The sequence below is a fragment of the Musca autumnalis genome, unplaced genomic scaffold (genome assembly GCF_047663935.1).
Source record: "Musca autumnalis isolate F117 unplaced genomic scaffold, ASM4766393v1 scaffold_4, whole genome shotgun sequence".
In the NCBI taxonomy this organism is placed as follows: Eukaryota; Metazoa; Arthropoda; class Insecta; order Diptera; family Muscidae; genus Musca; species Musca autumnalis.
This window is the reverse complement of record NW_027411977.1, coordinates 133,967,022-133,988,158: the sequence shown is the minus strand read 5'-3', so window position 1 is coordinate 133,988,158 and position 21,137 is coordinate 133,967,022. Positions and strand designations below refer to the sequence as shown.

At 35.3% G+C, this 21,137-nt stretch overlaps 1 protein-coding gene across 1 annotated transcript in view; it reads right to left on the bottom strand.

Annotated features, from left to right (window-relative positions):
* Positions 1-377: 377 nt before the first annotated feature.
* Tmc (Transmembrane channel-like) overlaps positions 378-21,137 on the bottom strand; it is a 168,071-nt gene continuing 147,311 nt past the window's right edge. The window contains exons 12-16 of the mRNA XM_073983995.1: positions 8,508-8,612; positions 8,252-8,433; positions 8,000-8,176; positions 7,600-7,922; positions 378-2,696 (exon numbers count right to left, since the gene is read on the bottom strand). Of these exons, the coding sequence (XP_073840096.1) occupies positions 472-2,696; positions 7,600-7,922; positions 8,000-8,176; positions 8,252-8,433; positions 8,508-8,612 (3,012 nt within the window). The 3' untranslated portion in view covers positions 378-471. The remainder of the gene's footprint in view (positions 2,697-7,599; positions 7,923-7,999; positions 8,177-8,251; positions 8,434-8,507; positions 8,613-21,137) is intronic.

The following is a 21,137-nucleotide window of genomic DNA, read 5'->3' as shown; positions in this document are numbered from 1 at the left end:
CATGGACGATAATAAATCCTAAACAGCATCAATGGGCGAAAAAATCCGACACTCCGTAAGGGAAAAGGAAGGTTGCAGACAAAATCTGTTGGTAAATTTATAATCCTCCTCGGTTTGACAATGGACCGTAGAAGTGTGGTAGAAAATGTATATCATTAAAACTTATTGCGACGTGTTAGAACGCGGACCTCGGTCTGCTAGTTATTAATAATTATCACGTAAAAATACACTGCTAGATCAAAGATCAAGGACAACCCTATTCTTATTTTGACAATTGTAAATACAAAAATATCAAATAAATCATCTAACATTTCAAATAAACCAAGAATACACCCGTTTGGGTTAAAGCAAATTTATTTCAATCGATTTGCTTATAACAGTATACAATCAAGGAAGAAATTTTTTCAGCATAACGAACTTCTCTTTGATTTTGGAAAAAGGCACTCATCCACTTTATTGCACAGATTCATTCTAAATATCATGTTCGATATTTATTTTAATGACATTAACTTTAGGTTCAGGTCGTGGTGTGGTAGGCACTGCTGGCGTTTTGGGCTGTTCTTCCGTTTCCGGTGTAGTACTTATGGTAATTGTGGGTATGTTATCGGCTGACCAGTTGGACGATTGTGAATCTTGTCGAATGGGTCGTCTACGTTGAGAGATGGCACGTTGTTGAAATATTATGGGACCCGGTTTATCTAATTCTTCAGAATCTCTGGCTGATATTATGTGTGTTTCATTGGCCGACATCATTAAATTATTATAGCTGGGTGGATCAATATCTTCGGGCATTTCTAGAGGTGCTCGTGGCATGATATAAGGCTGAATACTATCAATGGTGGTGGTTGTGGGTGCATTGTTGGAAGCTGCTGTTGTGTTCGTTGTGGGCGTAACAGTGTGCATGGCTACTGGAAGCATAATGGCTTGGTTAATAGCATTGGATACTTCAAGATTTGGCGTTGAAGGTATTTCTATGGCTGTCTCACTGGTTTGTTCGTGCTCTGGCCTTGTGACAGCATCTTTCATTAGATTCAAAAATGAACCAATTTTCTTACGACTTTGTCTCGAGAGGTTGGCAAATTTATCGGTTCCTAAGTGATGTTTATTTGTCGTCGGTGTGGTTACATCTTCTGCTGGTCTGGGCGATTGCAGTTCAGCTTCTAGATGTTGCCAAGTTGGAGTAGTGGCTATATCGGCATCTTTGCTTAACTTGTCTGCATCAAATTTAAATACTTCTGGTTCAGTTGAAGGTTTTGTTTTGTGACGTTTGAATTTCAGCTTTCCTCCAAGGTTATGTAAATGTTCCAACATTGGAGGTGTTGATTGTTTGTCCTCATGTAATTTGGGAGATTTTTCATCAACGATTTTGTAGGACAAATGCTCGTCATCATTGAGTGGAGAGTTGGGCTTTTTATCCTTCTTTGGTGGTGATTTTCTTTTATTGTCATCCGTTTCTACGTCTTGTACTTCTTCCTCATTGGTTTTTTCAAGAGAATTTTGTTTTGAGGGGACATTTTTATCCTTGTCTTCGCGTTTCTTGCGTCGAAAACTCTCATAAATTCTTTGTTTTATTTCCCTGGTTTTGTCTTTCTCCTTTTCTTGTTCATGATTTTCGGGAATGATTAAATCATTATTAGGTTCCTTCTCCTTCTTTTGATCATGATGTTTGATTTTCAGTGGTTCTTTGTCTTTGGGTGATTCGCTATTATGATCTTCAATATTTTTCTCCTTTTCTGATTTTTTCATTTTATCTTTGTTCTTTTGTTTCTCTTTGGTATTTTCTTTTTGCGTACTGTGCTCTTTGCCATTATCCTTTGGCGATTGTTGTTCAACTTCCTCTGTATCAGTGCTATGATTATCTTTACCCTTGTTCTTTTCTTTGTTACTATACTTTTCTTTAAGATGTTCATTTTCTTTATTCTTGACTTCATGTTCCTTTAAGCTTTTGCGTTTCCTGTCGTCTTTATTTGTGTAATTATTTTCCTCATCATTTTCATTTCTTTCATTATTTTCATCTTCCTTTTTCCTGTGTTTAATTTGTTCTCTATTATGTTCACCATTATGTTTGTCCCTCATGTTATGTCCTTCCTTGCCGTTATTGCTTTCATTTTCCTTCCTCTTACGTTTCACTTTTTCATTATTTTCTTCATTTTTGTCATTCATTTCATATTCATTATGGATGTGCTTTTCTTCATCATGATTGTTGTCACCATGTTCCTTAAGTTTATCTCTGTTTCTACCATTTGCTTCATCCTCCTTCTTTTTGCGCAATAAACTTTGCCGCCTTTCATTTATGATTCTTGTCTTTATTTCCGGATCATTTCCATTGTCCACCGCTTGTCTATCTTTATTATTGTTATCATGCTCTCCTTCGTCCAATTTCTTTTCATGTTTGTCATTCTTTGTTTTGCCTCGGCCACCATTTCCCATTGCTTGCTTTCTCAGGGATCTGACACGTTCCCGTTCGCTATTGGCAATTTGTACAATATCGACGAGCGAAGGTTTTCGGGTTCTTCGTATTTCTTGAAGTTTAGATAAACCTGGTCGCCTTTCATTGCCATCTTCATCGTGCGGCAAGGAGTCATGGTGTTCCGTATCAGTGTCATCATCACGACCATGCTGTCGGGCAAACGTTTCCTCATCCGATGTGGCAGAATCTTTGCGCAGAGCCTTTTTCATGATGCGTGAAATCAACTCTGTAATGAAAAAAAAATATTTTTATGATTAATTAGTAAATTATTTGATGGGAAGCTTATAAGAGTGAACATCAAAAAAATTTAGTTTCCATGAAGCCAAGGTTTGAACTATTATAATACGCGAACTATTGCAATTTACCAGTAACTATGACCATGGCTAGATCAATTCAAGTGTTTTTGAACAAAGCTCAAAAATTTGGGGAAATAATTTAATTTGGGTGGAAGTTATGACCGCGTAAATGAATAAAAATAGGAAAAAAACGTAGAAGCTAACGAGGTTTTTTATGTTACTATTTGATTGCTGAATAAACCGTTCAAATGACGGACATATGTCCAAAGTAAAAGTAGAAGAATACAAAATAAAGATTACATTTCCAATGTATCACTTTTCAAAATTTCCACTGCATCCACCTTTTATGGATGCTGAAATGTTGAAGCCGGATTTGAGGTGTTTTTCGTATTTTTAATTTGACTGGAACGCGCATTCGTGTTTTTCAAAAAACATTTAATAGGATTAAAGTACTCGAAATTACGCATAATTCGATATGTATATTGGCTATGTAGCCCACACAGCAGCAGAGTAATCTACTGCCAAAGTGCGATTTAGTGCGATAATTTTTCTAAGAAACATATTTTTTGCGTACAGTACTTGCAATATCCTTTTGAGTGTGCTGGTACCCCGCGATATTTTAGTTTTTCGGCGGTCCGGATCATATAAATCATAGATCGTGAAAATCCATCCCCTAGAACGGCGAAAACAGGAACTGCAAAAATCGAAAAATGCGCGAAAAATGTTTTTGAAAATATCGCGGATGTAGTCGCATTTTTTGTGGATCGTTTTCTTGTCAATGAAAAAACTGACACATCACTCACGGTTTTGAGAAAACAGCGGCTTAAAAAAATTTAGTGGCATGGAAGCTGTATCCGATTTATCCCAAAAATAGTGTGTGATGCTACATCCACGGTTCTTGATGGATTTGATCGAAATAGGATTAGATCGATGTATTTTTCCACGGTTGGTAGTGAAATAGGATGCGCATTAAAAGTATATGCACTTTGTGCAAATTATAAGCGTTATACATATTGTTGCACACTAAACTGCAGACCACGCTACATCTTAGCGGCCAAAGTAAATCCTGGCAAATGTGTACAAATAAAAATAGAAGAATTCGCCGTATTGATAAACCACATGCGCATCAAGCGATTTTGAGGATTTCGCGATTTACACCCATTTCAAACGATACAGTTTTATTTGAAGATTATACCGCATTCAAAGGAACCCAACATTTATTTGAACGTTACCCATATCTTCCGCTAGATTTTAGCGTGTACTCGAGAAGTGATTAGAATAAAAAACGTGATTTTTTGCGTGAAATTTAACTGAAATAGAAGAATAACTCGGACTTAATTTTCTTACATTTTCTTGAACTAACTCACAGAAAAATTTGAAAAATATTTTCTCTTACACAAATTTTATAACTTCCCTCAATACATTTTTTTTTGTTTTTGCTAAAATGTGCAAACCGCTAAACAGATTTCTATATTTTTGGTTCCATTTGAATCGTCGCGATGTTTAGATTACTAACATATTTTTAAAATATTTTTCCGATGCATAAACAGCTTAAATTTAAAAAAAAAACAAGTTGCAAGCAATCAATTTTTTTAATCCTTTCTTAATTTCCGCGGAAATTTACAACTTTGTCACTAATGTTATGGAACCTCAGTAATCATATAGTACGTAGGAAGCCCTTAATTAACAATGTTTCGCAATATAATGAGTAGCGTTGTTTTAAGATTTATTTCTTATTATCAGAATTAAAACCGGCTTAACTTTTGCGCGCAACAACCAAAATTAGTATCTCGAACAGATTTGAGAATCGGAATTTTTTCCCAATCTATGTACCAAAAATCTTTCATGTGGCTTAAAATTTTTTTTATGGAAAACTAAAAAATTCTGATGTTTCCTCATAAACATATCTGTATATTTTTTATTCAGACGCTAATATTGTTGTTGTTGTAACATCATATGATATGTTTGTATGTTGATTTTGGTGCTTAATCGGGAACTGTGTCTATCTCCAGTTGTAGGAATGTGGCTGCTCTGGTGAGTTGCAATTACAAAGCTTTTGGAGTTAGTTGAGTAAGTTTGGCAGGGCAGTTGAAATGGTGCAGCATATCGTGCGGGCCTGAACCGCATGCTGGGCAAATGTATTGCGCGGCGTCTTCAATCCTTGCCCTATTGGAATTTAGACGGCAACACCATCCGGAGCATAGATAAGCCAATACTTCTCTGGTTTGTTGTGGCAGCAGACGCTCCTCAGTTGCGATAGATGTGGGATGTTTTCTTAGGATCGCATTCACATTATACTTATATATGGAATCTGATATTCAAACCTACTTGATAAGCTTCCCTCTTGTAACTTCGAACCTTTCTTTCTATATTATGAAGATCTATTCTGACATGCCTGGGTTGTGGGTGTGGAATGTATCTATATATGCCGATTAGGATGGCTCCCACGGTAACACCCCAGCAAATACTGCAACGAGAGCATGCCATTCTGTTCTTGTACTGGAAGAATCTTTGTCTCCACATATTGATGGTCCACTGAATTAATAAGAAGTCACCCCCTTGCAGTTCTTAGGTTTGAATATTTTGGACTTATGTACGCGTATCACAATGACGACGGATAGCTTACCACAGAAATACCTGTCGTGTTATATGTGATCAACAAGGTTTCTTTATCTGCACCCCAAGTGCTGGCGGTTTGAGGACCTTTTTCCTCCATTTCAGTTTGTAGCAGATAGCTGTGGAATGCGCGGACGATGTGAGCATGCTGCCACTTTCGAATCTTGGATTAGTTAGTGGTCGGAATTCTGCTACCATCGACTATGACGTTCAACTCAATGCTCATCTCTTTAGACCATGTTCCTGAATTCCACACGAATAATTAAGTATCCAACTTTTTAAACTTAGCCGAAAGGCTGTCTACTCAATGTCCTCAAACCGCGTGGAGTGCTTGACAGTATCAAAACATTTTGAAAAGTCGTGCGCCACTAATTCTGTCACATCGCTCAGCTAGCTCTCGACAAAAATGTTTGTAGGTGACGTGCAGCGCAGTTGTTGTGGTGTGCTTTTCACGGAAACCCATGCTGATGATCGGCAAATTGATAACTATTTCCGATGCAATGGAGGAGTAAATCCTGAAGAGTCTTTCCTGCGGGAGACAAAAGCGAAATCGGTCTGTACGATTTACATTTGCTGGCATCCTTGCCTGGCTTCAGTAGCGCTCTTGTCATTTTCCAGACTTCGGGAATGATGTGGGTGGCTAGCAATATATTGAGAACTTTGTTGAGATAATCGACCCCCGGCTCATCCAGCTGTTTCAGCATTATCATTCCATTTCGAAATTAGGAGATTCCATGAGGGCACAACGCTTTGGAAGATTTAGTGTTCCTGATGGCATACGCAATATCATCCATTGTAAATTGTTGTTATTCCCCCTCGTTAGGAAGAGATCTAATACGACGCAGTACTCTTATCTGTCACTCCCGGGTTGTTCGGCAAACTGCCGATTAAAATAACTTGCGCACCTCTTCGGATCAGTCAGCGTAATGTCGCGAAACGTGACTGAGATCCTATCTTCCTTCTTTTAAGGGTTCGAGATAGACTTAACCGTTGCTCACAATTCACTTATTCCGGTTCTAATGTTGTAACTCTTCAGATGATTTAGCCATCTGTTCCGCCTATGCTCATCGCCTAAGCTGTTAACATCCAGTGTCAGCCCCTTGACTCCAGGATCGTTGGGGTGGGCTCGATGAAGCTCGTCACGCTCATTTGCTACTACCATCACATCTTCTGGGTATATAACGAGCGACTGCTGCACTGATGATGTTGGGCAGATCTCCGGCCTGCTGATATAGACAATTATGGGGAGACTCCTGGCATCTATTGTATCTCACCGAACTTTGAGTGTGTTGGATACGAATGTGACAAACCGAGCACATCCATATTGGTCCTGGGTTTTCCTCCATCCAGGACGCATCAAAAGAATTCAGAGCAGGCAGGGATATGCTGTTCCCAACGCTGAAAAACGATACAAACACAAACAACGAACTGTAGGCCAATTGTACGGGCTATAATAAGTTAAGGAACCTTAATTTCTTAACTTCTCGCTTTAAAGGATGGGACTGCGTTCGTTCATACTGAAACAACGATTTAATAAATCTCTGAACCCTTACCAGTTAGCTCTACAGTTGTTCAGAAAAGTATTGGGCTCAGAGAACTTGAAGTACATGTTTTTTTCGAGCCACCTTAATATTTAAAACATACATAGTAGAACTGACAAACTGTCAATAGTCCGACTATCGTTTTGATTCCAGCCATAAAACAGAGTTCACTTCGGGCACCAAAACATGTTTTTAAGGTTATCTGTCTCGAATTATTTAAAAAAATAAAGGGGTTGGTAACCGATATAAACAAAGCTTTAAGACAGCGATCAAGCTGATAGTCGGGATATCGATAGTTTGTCAGCTCTAACACATGGAGTACTTGTATGTTTAACTTCAAACGAAATGTTATAGGTCTAATACCCACGTTAAACTTAACTGGATTAACCCAGTGCGTTTGGGTTTCAAATGTCAATCCCATAGCGCAAACGTCAAATAAATCCTCATGTAACCGTACTATAAAATCGGAATCGTAAATTAGTATTTTATTTAAAAAAACCAAAAAGTATTTTTGGAGTTTCGCACAGATTGTTCCTTGGAAATACGAATCTGCCCTTTATGCATTTTTTTCTAAGAATTCATGAGCATCAATTAGAGAAGGATGCTCGTATTTTTCACAAAACATTATTTTGGTTTATTTTCTGTCGAAATCTGAATCTGCATATTTTAAAATTACCTTTTCTAGCTTGTGTTTTATATTCTTCACTTTCAAAGTCGGGCTGGGTGGTTGGGGATACGGGTGATGAGGCTTCCAAAACTTTACGCCATCTATTACTCATGGTAGTGGTACTATTTTCGGCAGGTTTTATTTCCGGAACTTGGAATATTTTTTTACGTTCTTCTTCACGTTCCTTTTGTAGCTGGGTTTTCAAATCTTGATTGGCTTCGCGTAAGGCACCCGTTAGTGAGACCAAATAATAGATAATCAAAATCAATAGAAGTAACAATGGGATAACGGTACTTGCTGATGCCATATAACGTAGGGGTTTGTGTAGATCTCTGTTGGAAATTTAGAGAAAGAAAATTATTATTAACAATTCATGTGATACTCAAGCTGCTTATTAAATAAATCTTACTTTGGTAACGCATTTAGTGTTATCGTTGTAATATATTCCGAAGTTGTATTATAAGCGGAATAGGGTCCACAATGCCACGAGGGACGCAACCAAACTATGGCATACGCCACTGGTAACACACAAAGGAATAACATTGTCAACAGTAAGGAAAGGTAGAAATTATTTGATTTGGAGGCCCTACACAAAAATAAGAAATACATACATATATCTTAGAGACTTGTGTTTAAATTTCGATTTCGTTTGTTTACGTACTTGAAAACCACCTCATGTGGTACATTGCAGGTCAAAACAATCCATGATCTGAAGTACATCATAATCACCAACTTGACAAGATTAATAATTACCAGACCAGGTGAAAAGAATATACCCATCCACACCTGTCCTTGATTGTTAATAAGACCAAGAATATTTTCGGCTATTTTAAAATCTCCATACTTTAGAGCAAAGAGGATAAACGGGAAAAAGAATCAGTTTTATTTATTGAGAATGTTTTTGTAAGCATTCATACCTGAGGAAAAGTCTTCTCCATGTCCCAGCACCAGTTACGATTCACGTAACGTACAAAAAGAGCACGTAAAAAATCCATGACCAGAGACAATACCGTGGCAGTTATCTGGGAAATAAATGAAAAAAAATAATTTTTATTAACTTTTTATGCACATCAAGCTTCTTGTATAGAAATTAGGAGTGCTCCACAATTTTTTAACTCGAGAAGAAATTGCATGTTTTGAGCTTGGATATATTTAGACTTATCACACATCGAGGGATATTTCTTCATATTAACAAGTAAAGAAAAACGGAGATATACCTTCATCCACTGAAAAAAAAAAAAACATTAACAACAAAACCAAACGAAACACAATAATTATGCCGTATATAAAATACATTGATTTTGTATCACAAGTTTACTTTAAAATCTGTAGGTACCGTAATGTGGGGCTATACCAAATCATTGACATATACCAAATATTTTTAGTAACCAAACATCTTCATAAAGCTTTTGGGCCATTATCTCAGGAAGTTTTGATTTACTCGGGAAAAAATTGTACCGTTGTAAATGAGGCCGCTAGAAAAACCTACTAAATAAAGAATCAAAACAATGCGAGATGAGCTCTTAAACATCACTTTTTCAGAATTTTGTGTGAGTGGACCGATATAGTCCATATTTTAACCTGATACATGTCTGGAAGAAGTAATTCGATGGGGCACATTTTTGTAGTATCAAAGTGTATATGGTAAAAACCAAATTTCCTTTACAATTAAAAATTGAAAAATTTTTTTGCGAGCATATCTTTGATTTTTGATATAGAGCTTAAGGAAAAAATTCTGGTTTCAAATCTCTTCGCGTTCACAAAATTGGCCGACGCGCGCAGAAATTATAGCGGTTTTTATCTATTATATACAACTCAAATGGCGTTCGTACGTGAATCAAAAACTCGACCAATTTACAACCGATATGTTTCGCGTTTCTCTTAAAATGTTCGTATATATCCAAGGAAGGATCTGACGTAATTGTTAAAGTTAATTGTTTCCTCAAATTTTGTTGGAGGCTTTTGTTGTCGAATTTCTTATTTCCACCTTCTTCAATTTTTTAGCGCGAAAAATCCGCTAAAATTTGCAAAAATATATTTTGAAGAAAGTTAATTGTTTCCTCACATTTTGTTGGAGGCTTTCGTTGTCGACTTGCTTATTTCCGCCTTTTTCAAATTTTTAGCGAAAAGTGTATATGACGAAAAGTCAAAAAAAAAAAAAATAACATTGATGAAGCCAATGTTTGCACTGTTATAATTTGCGAACTATTGCAGTGTACCACGAAATATGACCATAGTTGCATCAAACGAAGTGTTTTTAATCAACGCTCAAAAATGTGGCTAAAAAGTTAATTTTCGCGGAAGCTATGACCGCGTAAATGAATAAAAACAATGGTAAAAACACGTTGAAGCAAACGATTTTTTTTACGTTGTTATTCGACTGACGGTTAAACCGTTTTAATAACGGATATCTGTAAAATCAGAAGAATAAAAATGAAGATTACACTTCTAAAGTATCATATTTCAAAATTTCTACTGCATCCCCCTTACGCATAATTTGATATGTATATTGACCATGTAGCCCAGACAGCATCAGAGTAATCCACTGGCAAAATTTAGTGCGACATTTTTTTGAAAACCCCTATTTTGGGGTACTGTATTTACAATATCCGTTTGATTGTGCTGGGACCCCGAGATATTTTAGTTTTTTGACGGTCCGAATCATATAAATCTTAAATCGTTAAAATCCATCCAATAGAACGGCGAAAACAGCAACTGCAAAAAACGAAAAATGTGCGTAAAATGTTTTTGGAAATATCGCGGATTTAGTCGCGTTTTTTGTGGATCGTTTCCTTTTCAATGAAGAAACTGACACATAACTCGCGTTTTTGCGAAAACAGCGGTTTAAAAAATTTAATGGCATGGGAGCTGTATCCGATTTATCCCAAAAATAGTGTGTGATGCTACACCTACGGTTGTTGATGATTTTATCGAAATAGGTTTAGAACGATGTATTTTTTCTTGGATGACAGTGACATCGGATGCGCATAAAAAGTTTATAAGCGTTTAACCGTTTTTTGCACACTACGCTGCAGGCGATGCTACATCTTAGCGGCCAAAGTAAATCCTGGCAAATGTGTACAAATTAAAAGAGAAGAATTCGGTGTATTGGTAAACCACATGCGCATCAAGCTATACTTCGCGATTCACACGCATTTCAAAATGAACATTACCCGATAGAGTTTTATTTTAAGATTACACCCCATTTAAAGGAACCCAAAATCTATTTGAACTTGATCTTCCGTTAGATGTCAGCGTGTATTCGAGAAGTGAATATAATAAAAAATGTGATTTTTGCATGAAATTTTACTAAAATACTCATAGAATAAATCCGACCTATGTTTACTACATTTTCTTCAACTAACTCACAAAATAAATTTTAATACATATTTTCTCTTACAAAAATTTTATAAATTTCCTCAATATATTTTTTTTTTGCTATAATACGCAAACCACTAAACGGATTTGAATAGTTTTCATTTTCATTTGAATCTTCGCGATGTTTAGATTACGTACATATTTTTATATATTTTTCGGATGCATAAACAGCTTGAGTTTTATTAAAATAAGTTGCAAACTATCAATTGTTTTGAATTATTTCATAATTTCCGCGAAAATTTACAACTTTTTCACTTAAGTTATGGGACCCCGGTAAACATATAGTATGTAGGAAGCCATAAATTGGCAATGTTTCTCGATATAATGAATAGCGTTTTTATAAGATTTTTTTCTAATAATCAGAATTGTAACCGCCATAACTTTTGCACGCAATATCCAAAATTAGGATCTCGAACAGATTTGAGAATGGGAATTTTTACTCAATCCATGTACCAAAAATCGTTTACGTAGCGTCAAACAATTTTTTTTTAATTTTTTTTTTCAAATGGAATATTAAAAAATTCTGACTTTTCCTAATATGCACAAATTGTGACATTTTATGTTTTAGTTTTATCAATATTTGAAAGTTCTAAAATGTTTTATTTACGGCAATCAATTTAATTTGCATTGAAATTATTTAAAGGAAATTAAAAAGATACAAATTGTCAACGATTATTATTGGTTTTTTTTTGAGAGAAACAATTTTTATTATTATTATTGGTTTAGTAAGAAAATACCTACATTTCCGAAAGTAAATATATTTCGATGTTAATTTTGTGACCGTAAGTAACGACAAAAGCTTATTATGTGGTGGCTACATGTTCTATCATATTTCAATGCCGCGACTTCTATTTTTTTTAATTGTTCCATAGACATCCCATACGGGACAAGGGAGACTTCTCTCATATCAATGAGTGCACCCCGATAAATATTAACTCAATGATATGGGACCTACTGCTTATCGCCGAGTCCGAACGGCGTGTCTTAAGACACCATTTGAAGAGAAGTTTTACATGGCTGAAATACTCAGGAAATGTCGCCAATATTACTGAGGGGTATTTTGCCACCGCTGAAAAATGTTTGCCTGGCCGGGGAATCGAACCCACGACCTTCAGCGTGAAAGGCGGGTGTGCATACCATTGCACCACGGTGGCACTCAACTTCTATTATAAAGCTCAAATGCCGTTCGTACGTGGATCAAAAATTCGATCAATTTACAACTGTTCTGTTTCTTGATTGTCTTAATATGTTTATATTCAAGTTTAATTTTTTTTGTTTTTGTTGATATTTTTAGCTATTAGGCCTTTGATATTTCAGAGCAAATAAAACAGAAATTTATTGCTTTTTCATCCCGACGTTTCGTCGCTTATTTGGCGACTTTTTCAAGGGAATTTGTCTATTTAAAATAATAAAATTACAAATTACATTATATTACAAAAACACCAAGAAATTGTAAAGAGTTATACTTACAATAATAATTTACTAGACGCGTTACATTAATTTTATATTGAATAAACACATAAGACAATTAACACGACTTAAAACTATTATTACAGCTCGATTACATTAGTACAATTCCATAACTCGCGCTTATGTTGTCCGTATCTTCTTTTAGGTTCATGGTTCTGTCAATGTTTTGTTGTATCCTTAAGCTTTCAATTAGTATTCTCTTTTTCTCCTTTGTTTCTTTGTCTAATATTTTGACATTGTCAAAGTCAGGTGAGTGGCCGGTGTTCAGTGCGTGCTGTGATACTTAATGTTCTCTTCGTTGTCCCAATGTATATTTTGTTACATTTTTCCTTGATATCTCCTTTGCACTGAATTTGGTAGACGACGTTTTTTTGTTGTTGTTTGTCGATTGGTGTTTTGGTGACAAAAACCCTAACGGAATTTGATCACGCCATAACTGAGAAGTTCGACCTATGGCGAAACTGTCCTTCCGGGTTCATCATATTATCTTCATCGACATTCATCACCAAAAAGAATTTTTCACCCCCCAGCCTTTGATCTCCTTATATTCGCGTACTGATATTTTTCCTTAAAAACGGTTTAATAAAACGGTTTTTTTGTTCTAGAACTGCAACTAGCAAATTTTTCATAAGCGAATTAATTTAATTTGATTCACAGCTCTATAAGCTTTTTAATGGTATACATATAAGTTTAATCGGTTACTTAAAACCGGTTCAAATATCGGTTATAATGTCGGAATATCCGGTTCAAAAATTGAGATAACCGGATCTTTCCTCCAAGAAAATTTGTTATTAACGTGTTCATCATTACAAGAGCTATTTGTGGTAAAGATTTCAGAAACACCTCAGATGTCTACCTAAGCAATAACCAATTGTTATGTCTACATACCTATACATAACAAATAACGAATATACAGAAAAACAAAACATAGTTTAGTTCTGAACCAAGTACGAATAAATATCAAAAATGACAATGAAAGCGGGACAAAATCGATTAGTTGTCAAAGAGAACCGTACCTAAAATCTTCTGAGCAACATTTTTGTAGAATATTTGGATGCTGAAAAATCTCATCTTGTTATACTTTCACTACGGTTCAAGAAATAAAGGACGAAAAGGACATGAAAAGCATTGAGTTAGAAGAATGAAATGTTCTACAAAAAGATTCGCCAATCGATTTGACTGAAGACATGTTACGTCAAAACGAGGCTACAACAACGCCAAACAGAGATATGGAGTTATTTTCCCAAGTATTATAGGGAAAAAATTAAAAACTTCATCGCGCGATATCTCAGAAACTTGACCTATGGCGAAAATTTCCTTTTGGGTTCTTAGTATACTCATCAAGGGCTTTCATATCCAAAAGAAATTTTCCACCCCCCAGACTTTGAGTTCCATTTTGTGTCACAGTGTTATTTGGGAAAGCAAATACATTCCGATGTTAATTTTGTAACCGTAAGTAACGACAAAACATCTTTTATGCGGTTGTGTTCATATTTCGGTACCACGAGTCTAAAAATTCGAAATTACCGCAATCAATGATATACAGGTGATCAAGAATACCCACAGCGCTCAATTCCAAAAATACCGCTTTCGTGCAGTGTCGTTCTATGGGTGCTATGCCGAAACGTGGAGCTTCGCCGAACATTTTCGGCAAGAAATGTTTATACCTCGACCAAAGACCAAGATAAAAATTGCACACGCTTTTATTGTACAATGTGCCTAACACCAACAAAATATCGAAAATATGTAGGTATTGTTTTACGGACACTATGGGCCTATGCCAACAATTTTCTGCAACATAGTGGTATACATCTAATTTCCGAACCTTCAAAGTACCGAAAATATGGTATTGTTCTATGGAGTCTATTTTAAAACAACGACCGATAAAATCATCTTCAATAACCAAATCACATTTTTATTTAATTATCGAAAGCCTTCGGTTTTTGGCGGATTTCAAAAGACTTCGTTCCTCTTGCAGACCCGTCTAAAGTCTTAGGATCTGTATAATTTTCATTAAAAACTCCATCAAAAATGTTGTCTACTTTTCTACAGACGGGCAGACTGAGGGACATCGAATTGGCATTTTATGCCGATTAAAAATGTGTGAACTATACATACATTTTTGTATATTGTCATACATTTTTTGTATATTTTACAAATATCGAAAATACCACATAGCGGTGTAAAAAAGTAGTTATCTATATATATAAAAGAGCTTAGTGATGAGTGAGTGACTGAGTGACTGACAGATCATCGCCCAGACGAAACGGCTGAAGCTAGAAGCTTGAAATTTTGAGTGTGGGTTGCTGTTGGTGTGTAGGGGTGAGATAAGGCTGAGTTTTTGGAAATTCGAACTGGAAGGGTACGAAAAGTACTAAAAGGTACTAAATATGGTACCCTTTGTATTAGGCAAACGGGAAGAGCTAGAATTCTGAAATTTGGAATGAGGGTAGCTGATGGAGAGTTAGAAAGATGTACCAAAAGGTTTTGGGAAATTCGACCTCTAAGTGTACGAAAAGTACTAAATTTAGTACCAATTGTATATTTTGAACGGATTTAGCTAGAAACTTGGAATTTGGTATGGAAATGAAGGTTGGGAAGTGGTGTTTATAAAAGGAAATGGTTTGTGAAATTAGTACTCATGTGTACGAATAGTACTAAATGGTACTAAATTTAGTACAATTTGGATTTAGGTGAAAGGATAGAGCTGGAAACCTGAAATTTGGAATTAAGATTACTGACGGAGTGTAGGATTCAGATATGGGGGTAGTTTTGAAAATTCGTACTTATGTGTACGAAAAGTACTAAATGGTACTAAATTTAGTACAACTTTGATTTGGGTGAACGGATGGAGCTAGAAACCTGAAATTTGGAATTAAGATTACTGACGGAGTATAGGATTGCGATATGGGGGTAGTTTTCGAAATTCGTACTTATGTGTACGACAAGTTCTAAATGGTGCTAAATTTTGTACAGCTTTGATTTGGGTGAACGGATAGAGCTGGAAACTTGAAATTTGGAATTAAGATAACTGTTGAAGTGTACGACTGTTATATGGGATAGTATTAGTACTTATGTTTACGAAAAGAACGAAGTGGTACTAAATTTGGTACAATTTGGATTTGGGTGAACGAATAGAGCTGGAACCCAGCAATTTCGTACTTATGGGTATGGAAAGTAGTGAATTGTACTAAATTTGGTACAATTTAGGTTTGGTTGAACGGATAGAGCTGGAATCCTAAAATTTCGAGTTAAGGTTACTGTTTGAGTATAGGATTGAGGAAGTTTTGGAAATTCATACTTATGGATACGGAAAGGATAGAGATCGAACCCGGATATTTGAAGCTAAGATTACTGTTGGAGTATAGGTTTGATACGGTTTTGGAAATTCGTACTTATGAGTACGAATAGTACTAAATGGTACTAAATTTGGTTCAATTTGGATTTAGGTGAACGGATAGAGGTGGAATCCTGATATTTGAAATTAAGATTTCTGTGAGTGTAGGTTTGGGGTGGTTTTGGAAAATCGTTCCTATTCTGCGAAAAGTACAAAAGTGCTAAATGGTACTTAATATAGTATAATTTGGATTTTGGTGAAAGAAGAGAGCTGGAATCCTGAAATTTGGAACTTAGATTAATGTTGGAGTGTAGGACTGAGATAGTTTTGAAATTTCGTACTTACGGTTACTAAAAATAATAAATGGCTCTAAATTTGGTACAATTTAGATTTGGGTGAACGGATAGAGGTGGAATCCTGAAATTCGGAATTACTGTTGCAGATAACTATCTATCTAAATTAAGATTACTGTTGGAGTATAGGTTTCAGGTGGTTTTGGAAATTCGTACTTTCATACGAAAATTATTGATGGTATTAGAAATAGAGGAGGAATTCGAAAAGTATTGATGGTATTAGAAATAGAGGAGGAATTCGGAAATTTGGTATTATAGCCGATATTGGTGTGTAGGGTTAGATATGGATGTTGTTGACAATAAGTGTACGAAAATTACTATATGGCACAGAATTTAGTTCAAATTGTTATTATGTAAAGGGGTACAGCTTGTGAAATTCGGTATTACGAGCCCTAACCACTATTAATTCGTACACCAGGTATTTTTTCACTATTTAACATGAAACTTAATTAACATCAGATGTTTGTCTAAAGAGAATAAATTTTCATAAATCTTTGTAGGATTCATTTTTTAGGCACAATAATATACTGGTAAATTGTTTTTCCATCGATTAGAAAATAAATATGGCCTGTAAGGCGATTTTCGGAATATTCGTTTTTGGTCCCCATACAAAGTACTATGACAAATAAAGAGCGGCCAGGGGACATGGGTTATCGTTAACCGATCGTCATACATTTTTGTAGAGATCATTTTTTAGCCACAATAATGAACTCCTAAAGTTTTTTCATCGATTGGACCATAATTGCGGCCTTTAGAAAATTTTCGTTAAAATGCACCTTTGACCCTATACAAATTACTATGGAAACAAAGATCGCTCGGTAGATACGGGTTAACGTTAACCAATCCCCGTAAAATTTCATATATAAGGTTTTTGCATCAAATGGAAACAAATTTAGGAGCTAGGAGCTCCAAAATAAAAATATTTTGTGTTTTTGGGTCGCCCTAATATACATACTTTAACACATTGTTGAAATATGCTCTGTGTACGAATTAATTGTGGTTAGGGCTCGTAGTATAGCAGTTGGCGTTTAGAGTGAAGATAGAGAGGATGTTTTGGAATTTTGTACTTATGTATACAAAAAATACTAAATCGCGATTGGGATATAGTTTTGGATATAAGGAAATAATTTTTGAAATTTATACATATTACAAGTACTAAATTTGGTACCTGTTTGGTGTTGAATGAAAGGATATGGGCGGAATTTCGAATTGTTGTGTTGGTGTCTAAATAAGGATTTTTTAACTGCATACAAATTCTGAAATTAGGCTGAGGGCTGGCTGATTTATTGAGAAATACGAAATGTACTAAATGATATTAAATTTGACGTTGGGTGTAGCAATGAAGTTTGAATTATATATTTAGTGTGTGAAAACTACAAAATTGCAATAAATTTGGTATTAGGCTTAGGAATAGAAGTGGAATTCCGATTTATTATTTATTTGTCAGGTTTATTGTTAGAGGTGGTTGTACAATAAGTGTACAAGAAGTATTAAATAATACTAAATATTGAAGCACTGGTATTGACTGAATCGATAAATGAAATTTGTTATGAGGATCGGTGTGTAGATTGGATCAGAAAGTTTATTAAAATCCGCCTTTAAATGTATGAAAGGTTTCTACATGTAACAAGTAGAGCTAAATCTGTACAAAAATGTAATGAAATTAAAAAGCAGTAAGTGCATTTGAAAAGGTAGATGTATACGGCTAATTTTTTACAAGTAGGTTTTTACATTCTGAGAATAAAAAGGCCTAAAATAAAATAACAGGTTTTGAATAAAAGTTTTCCACATTTTGATATCACAAAATTTGGTTGGAAAATGTGGATAAAAAATGTGAATAAAATTTTCAAATATAGCATGGACTGGAATTTAAAATGTAGCCCGCAGTTGAAGTGTAGGGGTCTTTTTTTGAAATTCGAACAAAACGTGCACGAACAGACTTAAACGAAGTTAAATATAAATTCAAATAGATATTAGTACATCAACATTTTCAGTGTTCACCATATTAAATACTGTTTATTTGTATATTATTCCTTTTCCGCATACGAAGTAGCGGGCATTTTGCTAGTTTATTATATTTGCCATTACGGCAAAAAGTCTTTCTTAAAAAAGCCATATTTTATTGAATCTAAGTCTTTTAATCTATTTGACGGAATTTGTTACGGAATTTTGCCTACAAATAAATGTGCCAAAATATATCGAAATCGGTCCAGATTTGGATGTAGCTCCGATATAAAATTTTGCCCGATTTGTTGTATCTGATGCACCAACACGCTATGAATGTCCAATTTCAATGAAGTTTTTAAGTGTGAAAGAATTGGGACTATATAGTAATTATATTGAAATCGATCGAGATTTGTAAATTGTGTGCAGAATTTGGACTAAAAAATTTTCGAAAAATTTTTTGAAAACCGTTCAGATTCCAGGTCATCCTTTTGTTAAAAAATATCACATGAGTAGAGTTAAGGGATAATAATAAAATATTGAATATCTGATTCATTATTTAAGGTAGTGTCTTTGAAATCATAGAAGTCATCATTATGGTATGCGTGTACTTTTAGTTGGAGAAAATAAAGGCTAAAATTATTAAATATTATATACCTGAGAGACTTCTTAGGTGGAATGGGCGAAGGGGAAACAGTTACCTATATTTACTTAAGACCTTATCCTCATTATTATTATTGTTATTGGATTAAAAATTGTCAATGCAAGTGGGAGTTAGCTTGATATATGCCCTTTGAAATACGTTTTCAATCTTATCCTTGTTCCTAATTTAATTCTCTTCTTTAAAGGGGACATTTATGGTGACGATATGACATTTGTCACCCACTTAGGTGTAGTTATAGTAGGAAAGGATTTAGCAGGAGTCTTACTACCTGCACCATACAAAAATACCATAACATAAGGTCCATACACGGCCCTGAATGTGTAGAAAAAGCCTTCATATCTGCTATATTTATGTATTAAAGTATTTTTAAATGGTTTTATTTAGCTCACCCCGTTTGTTTTATTATTTATTCTTGGGTCAAATTTAGTAATTCAAATTTCACCCTCTTCCTGTCAACCGATTAATCTGAAATTTTGTATACACTTTGGATTTTGGTGACAATACAGTTATGTTTATTCATTATCATTATAAATTCAAGATGGCCGCCGCTACAAAATGGCGGATAACGTAGGTTTTATCAATCCCATCAATATGGGTATCAAATGAAAGGGCTCAACAAGCAGAATACAATATACTATAAAAAATTGAAATCCAAGATGGCGGCCGCTACAAAATGACGGATAACGTAGATTTTATCAATCCCATCAATATGGGTATCAAATGAAAGGGCTCAATAAGCAGAATACAATATACTATAAAAAATTGAAATCCAAGATGGCGGCCGCTACAAAATGGCGGATAACGTAGATTTTATCAATCCCATCAATATGGGTATCAAATGAAAGGGCTCAATAAGCAGAATACAATATACTATAAAAAATTGAAATCCAAGATGGCGGCCGCTACAAAATGACGGATAACGTAGGTTTTATCAATCCCATCAATATGGGTATCAAATGAAAGGGCTCAGCAAGCAGAATACAATATACTATAAAAATTGAAATCCAAGATGGCGGCCGCTACAAAATGGCGGATAACGTAGGTTTTATCAATCCCATCAATATGGGTATCAAATGAAAGTGCTCAACCAGTATAATACAATGTACTATATAAAATTAAAATCCAAGATGGCGGCCTCTACAAAATGGCGGATAACTTAGGTTTTATCCATCCCATCAACATGGGTATCAAACGAAAGGGCTCAACAAGCAGAATACAATATACTGTAAAAAATTGAAATCCAAGATGGCGGCCGCTACAAAATGGCGGATAACGTAGGTTTTATCAATCCCATCAATATGGGTATCAAATGAAAGTGATCAACCAGTAGAATACAATGTACTATATAAAATTAAAATCCAAGATGGCGGCCTCTACAAAATGGCGGATAACTTAGGTTTTATCAATCCCATCAACATGGGTATCAAACGAAAGGGCTCAACAAGCAGAATACAATATACTGTAAAAAATTGAAATCCAAGATGGCGGCCGCTACAAAATGGCGGATAACTTAGGTTTTATCAATCCCATCAACATGGGTATCGAACGAAAGGTCTCTACAAGTAGAATACAATTTACTATGCAAAATTGAAATCTAAGATGGCCGCCTCTACCAAATGGCTGATAACAATTTTTTATCAATCCCACCAATATGGGTATCAAATAAAAGGGCTTGACAAGAAGAATACAGTGCACTATACAACCTCAATAAATGGCGTATAATTAAGATTTAAATTTAGAAATTGAATCAGTAATTTAGGTATCTGATTAATCCAGCCTGAATCCACCACCCAAGTCAAGATTTTTGATCGTGTTGAGGACTGTGTGGCATTAGGGTGGATAAAAATGATATGTCGTTAGCGTTTCCCCCTCAAGACTCAGGCGCATCTTGTTGTACATAGCCTTGCGCCTTTATTGGACCTCTGGTGGGTCGACCGTTTAAATTTCCATTATTTGTGGGAACAAAATGGTAAAAAATACAAACACAAATAAAACAGAAACTGAAACACAACGTAAACGAAGGCTTCAAAAAGCGAAAGAAAAGTATAAAGCAAAACGAGCTAAAGAAAGTGAAGGTGATAGAAATAGTCGATTACAGAAACGACGGGAACAATTAGCGTCAAAAACACCTGAGCAATATGAGGCCAGGTTAAAAAAGCACCGTCAGCGATATACACAAATGACGGCGTCAGAAACGTCTGAAGAATATGAAGCCAGGTTAACAAAACAACGGGAGCGATACACACAGATGTGTGTTGCCTTTAATACTATCATGGGCTTCTACAATACATAAAATGCAGGCCAGCACTGTGGATCACGCAGTCGTATACTTAGGTGCGAAACTGTTTGAAGAAGGTGAAGCCTACGTGGCTCTTAGTAGAGTAAGATCTTTGCAGGGACT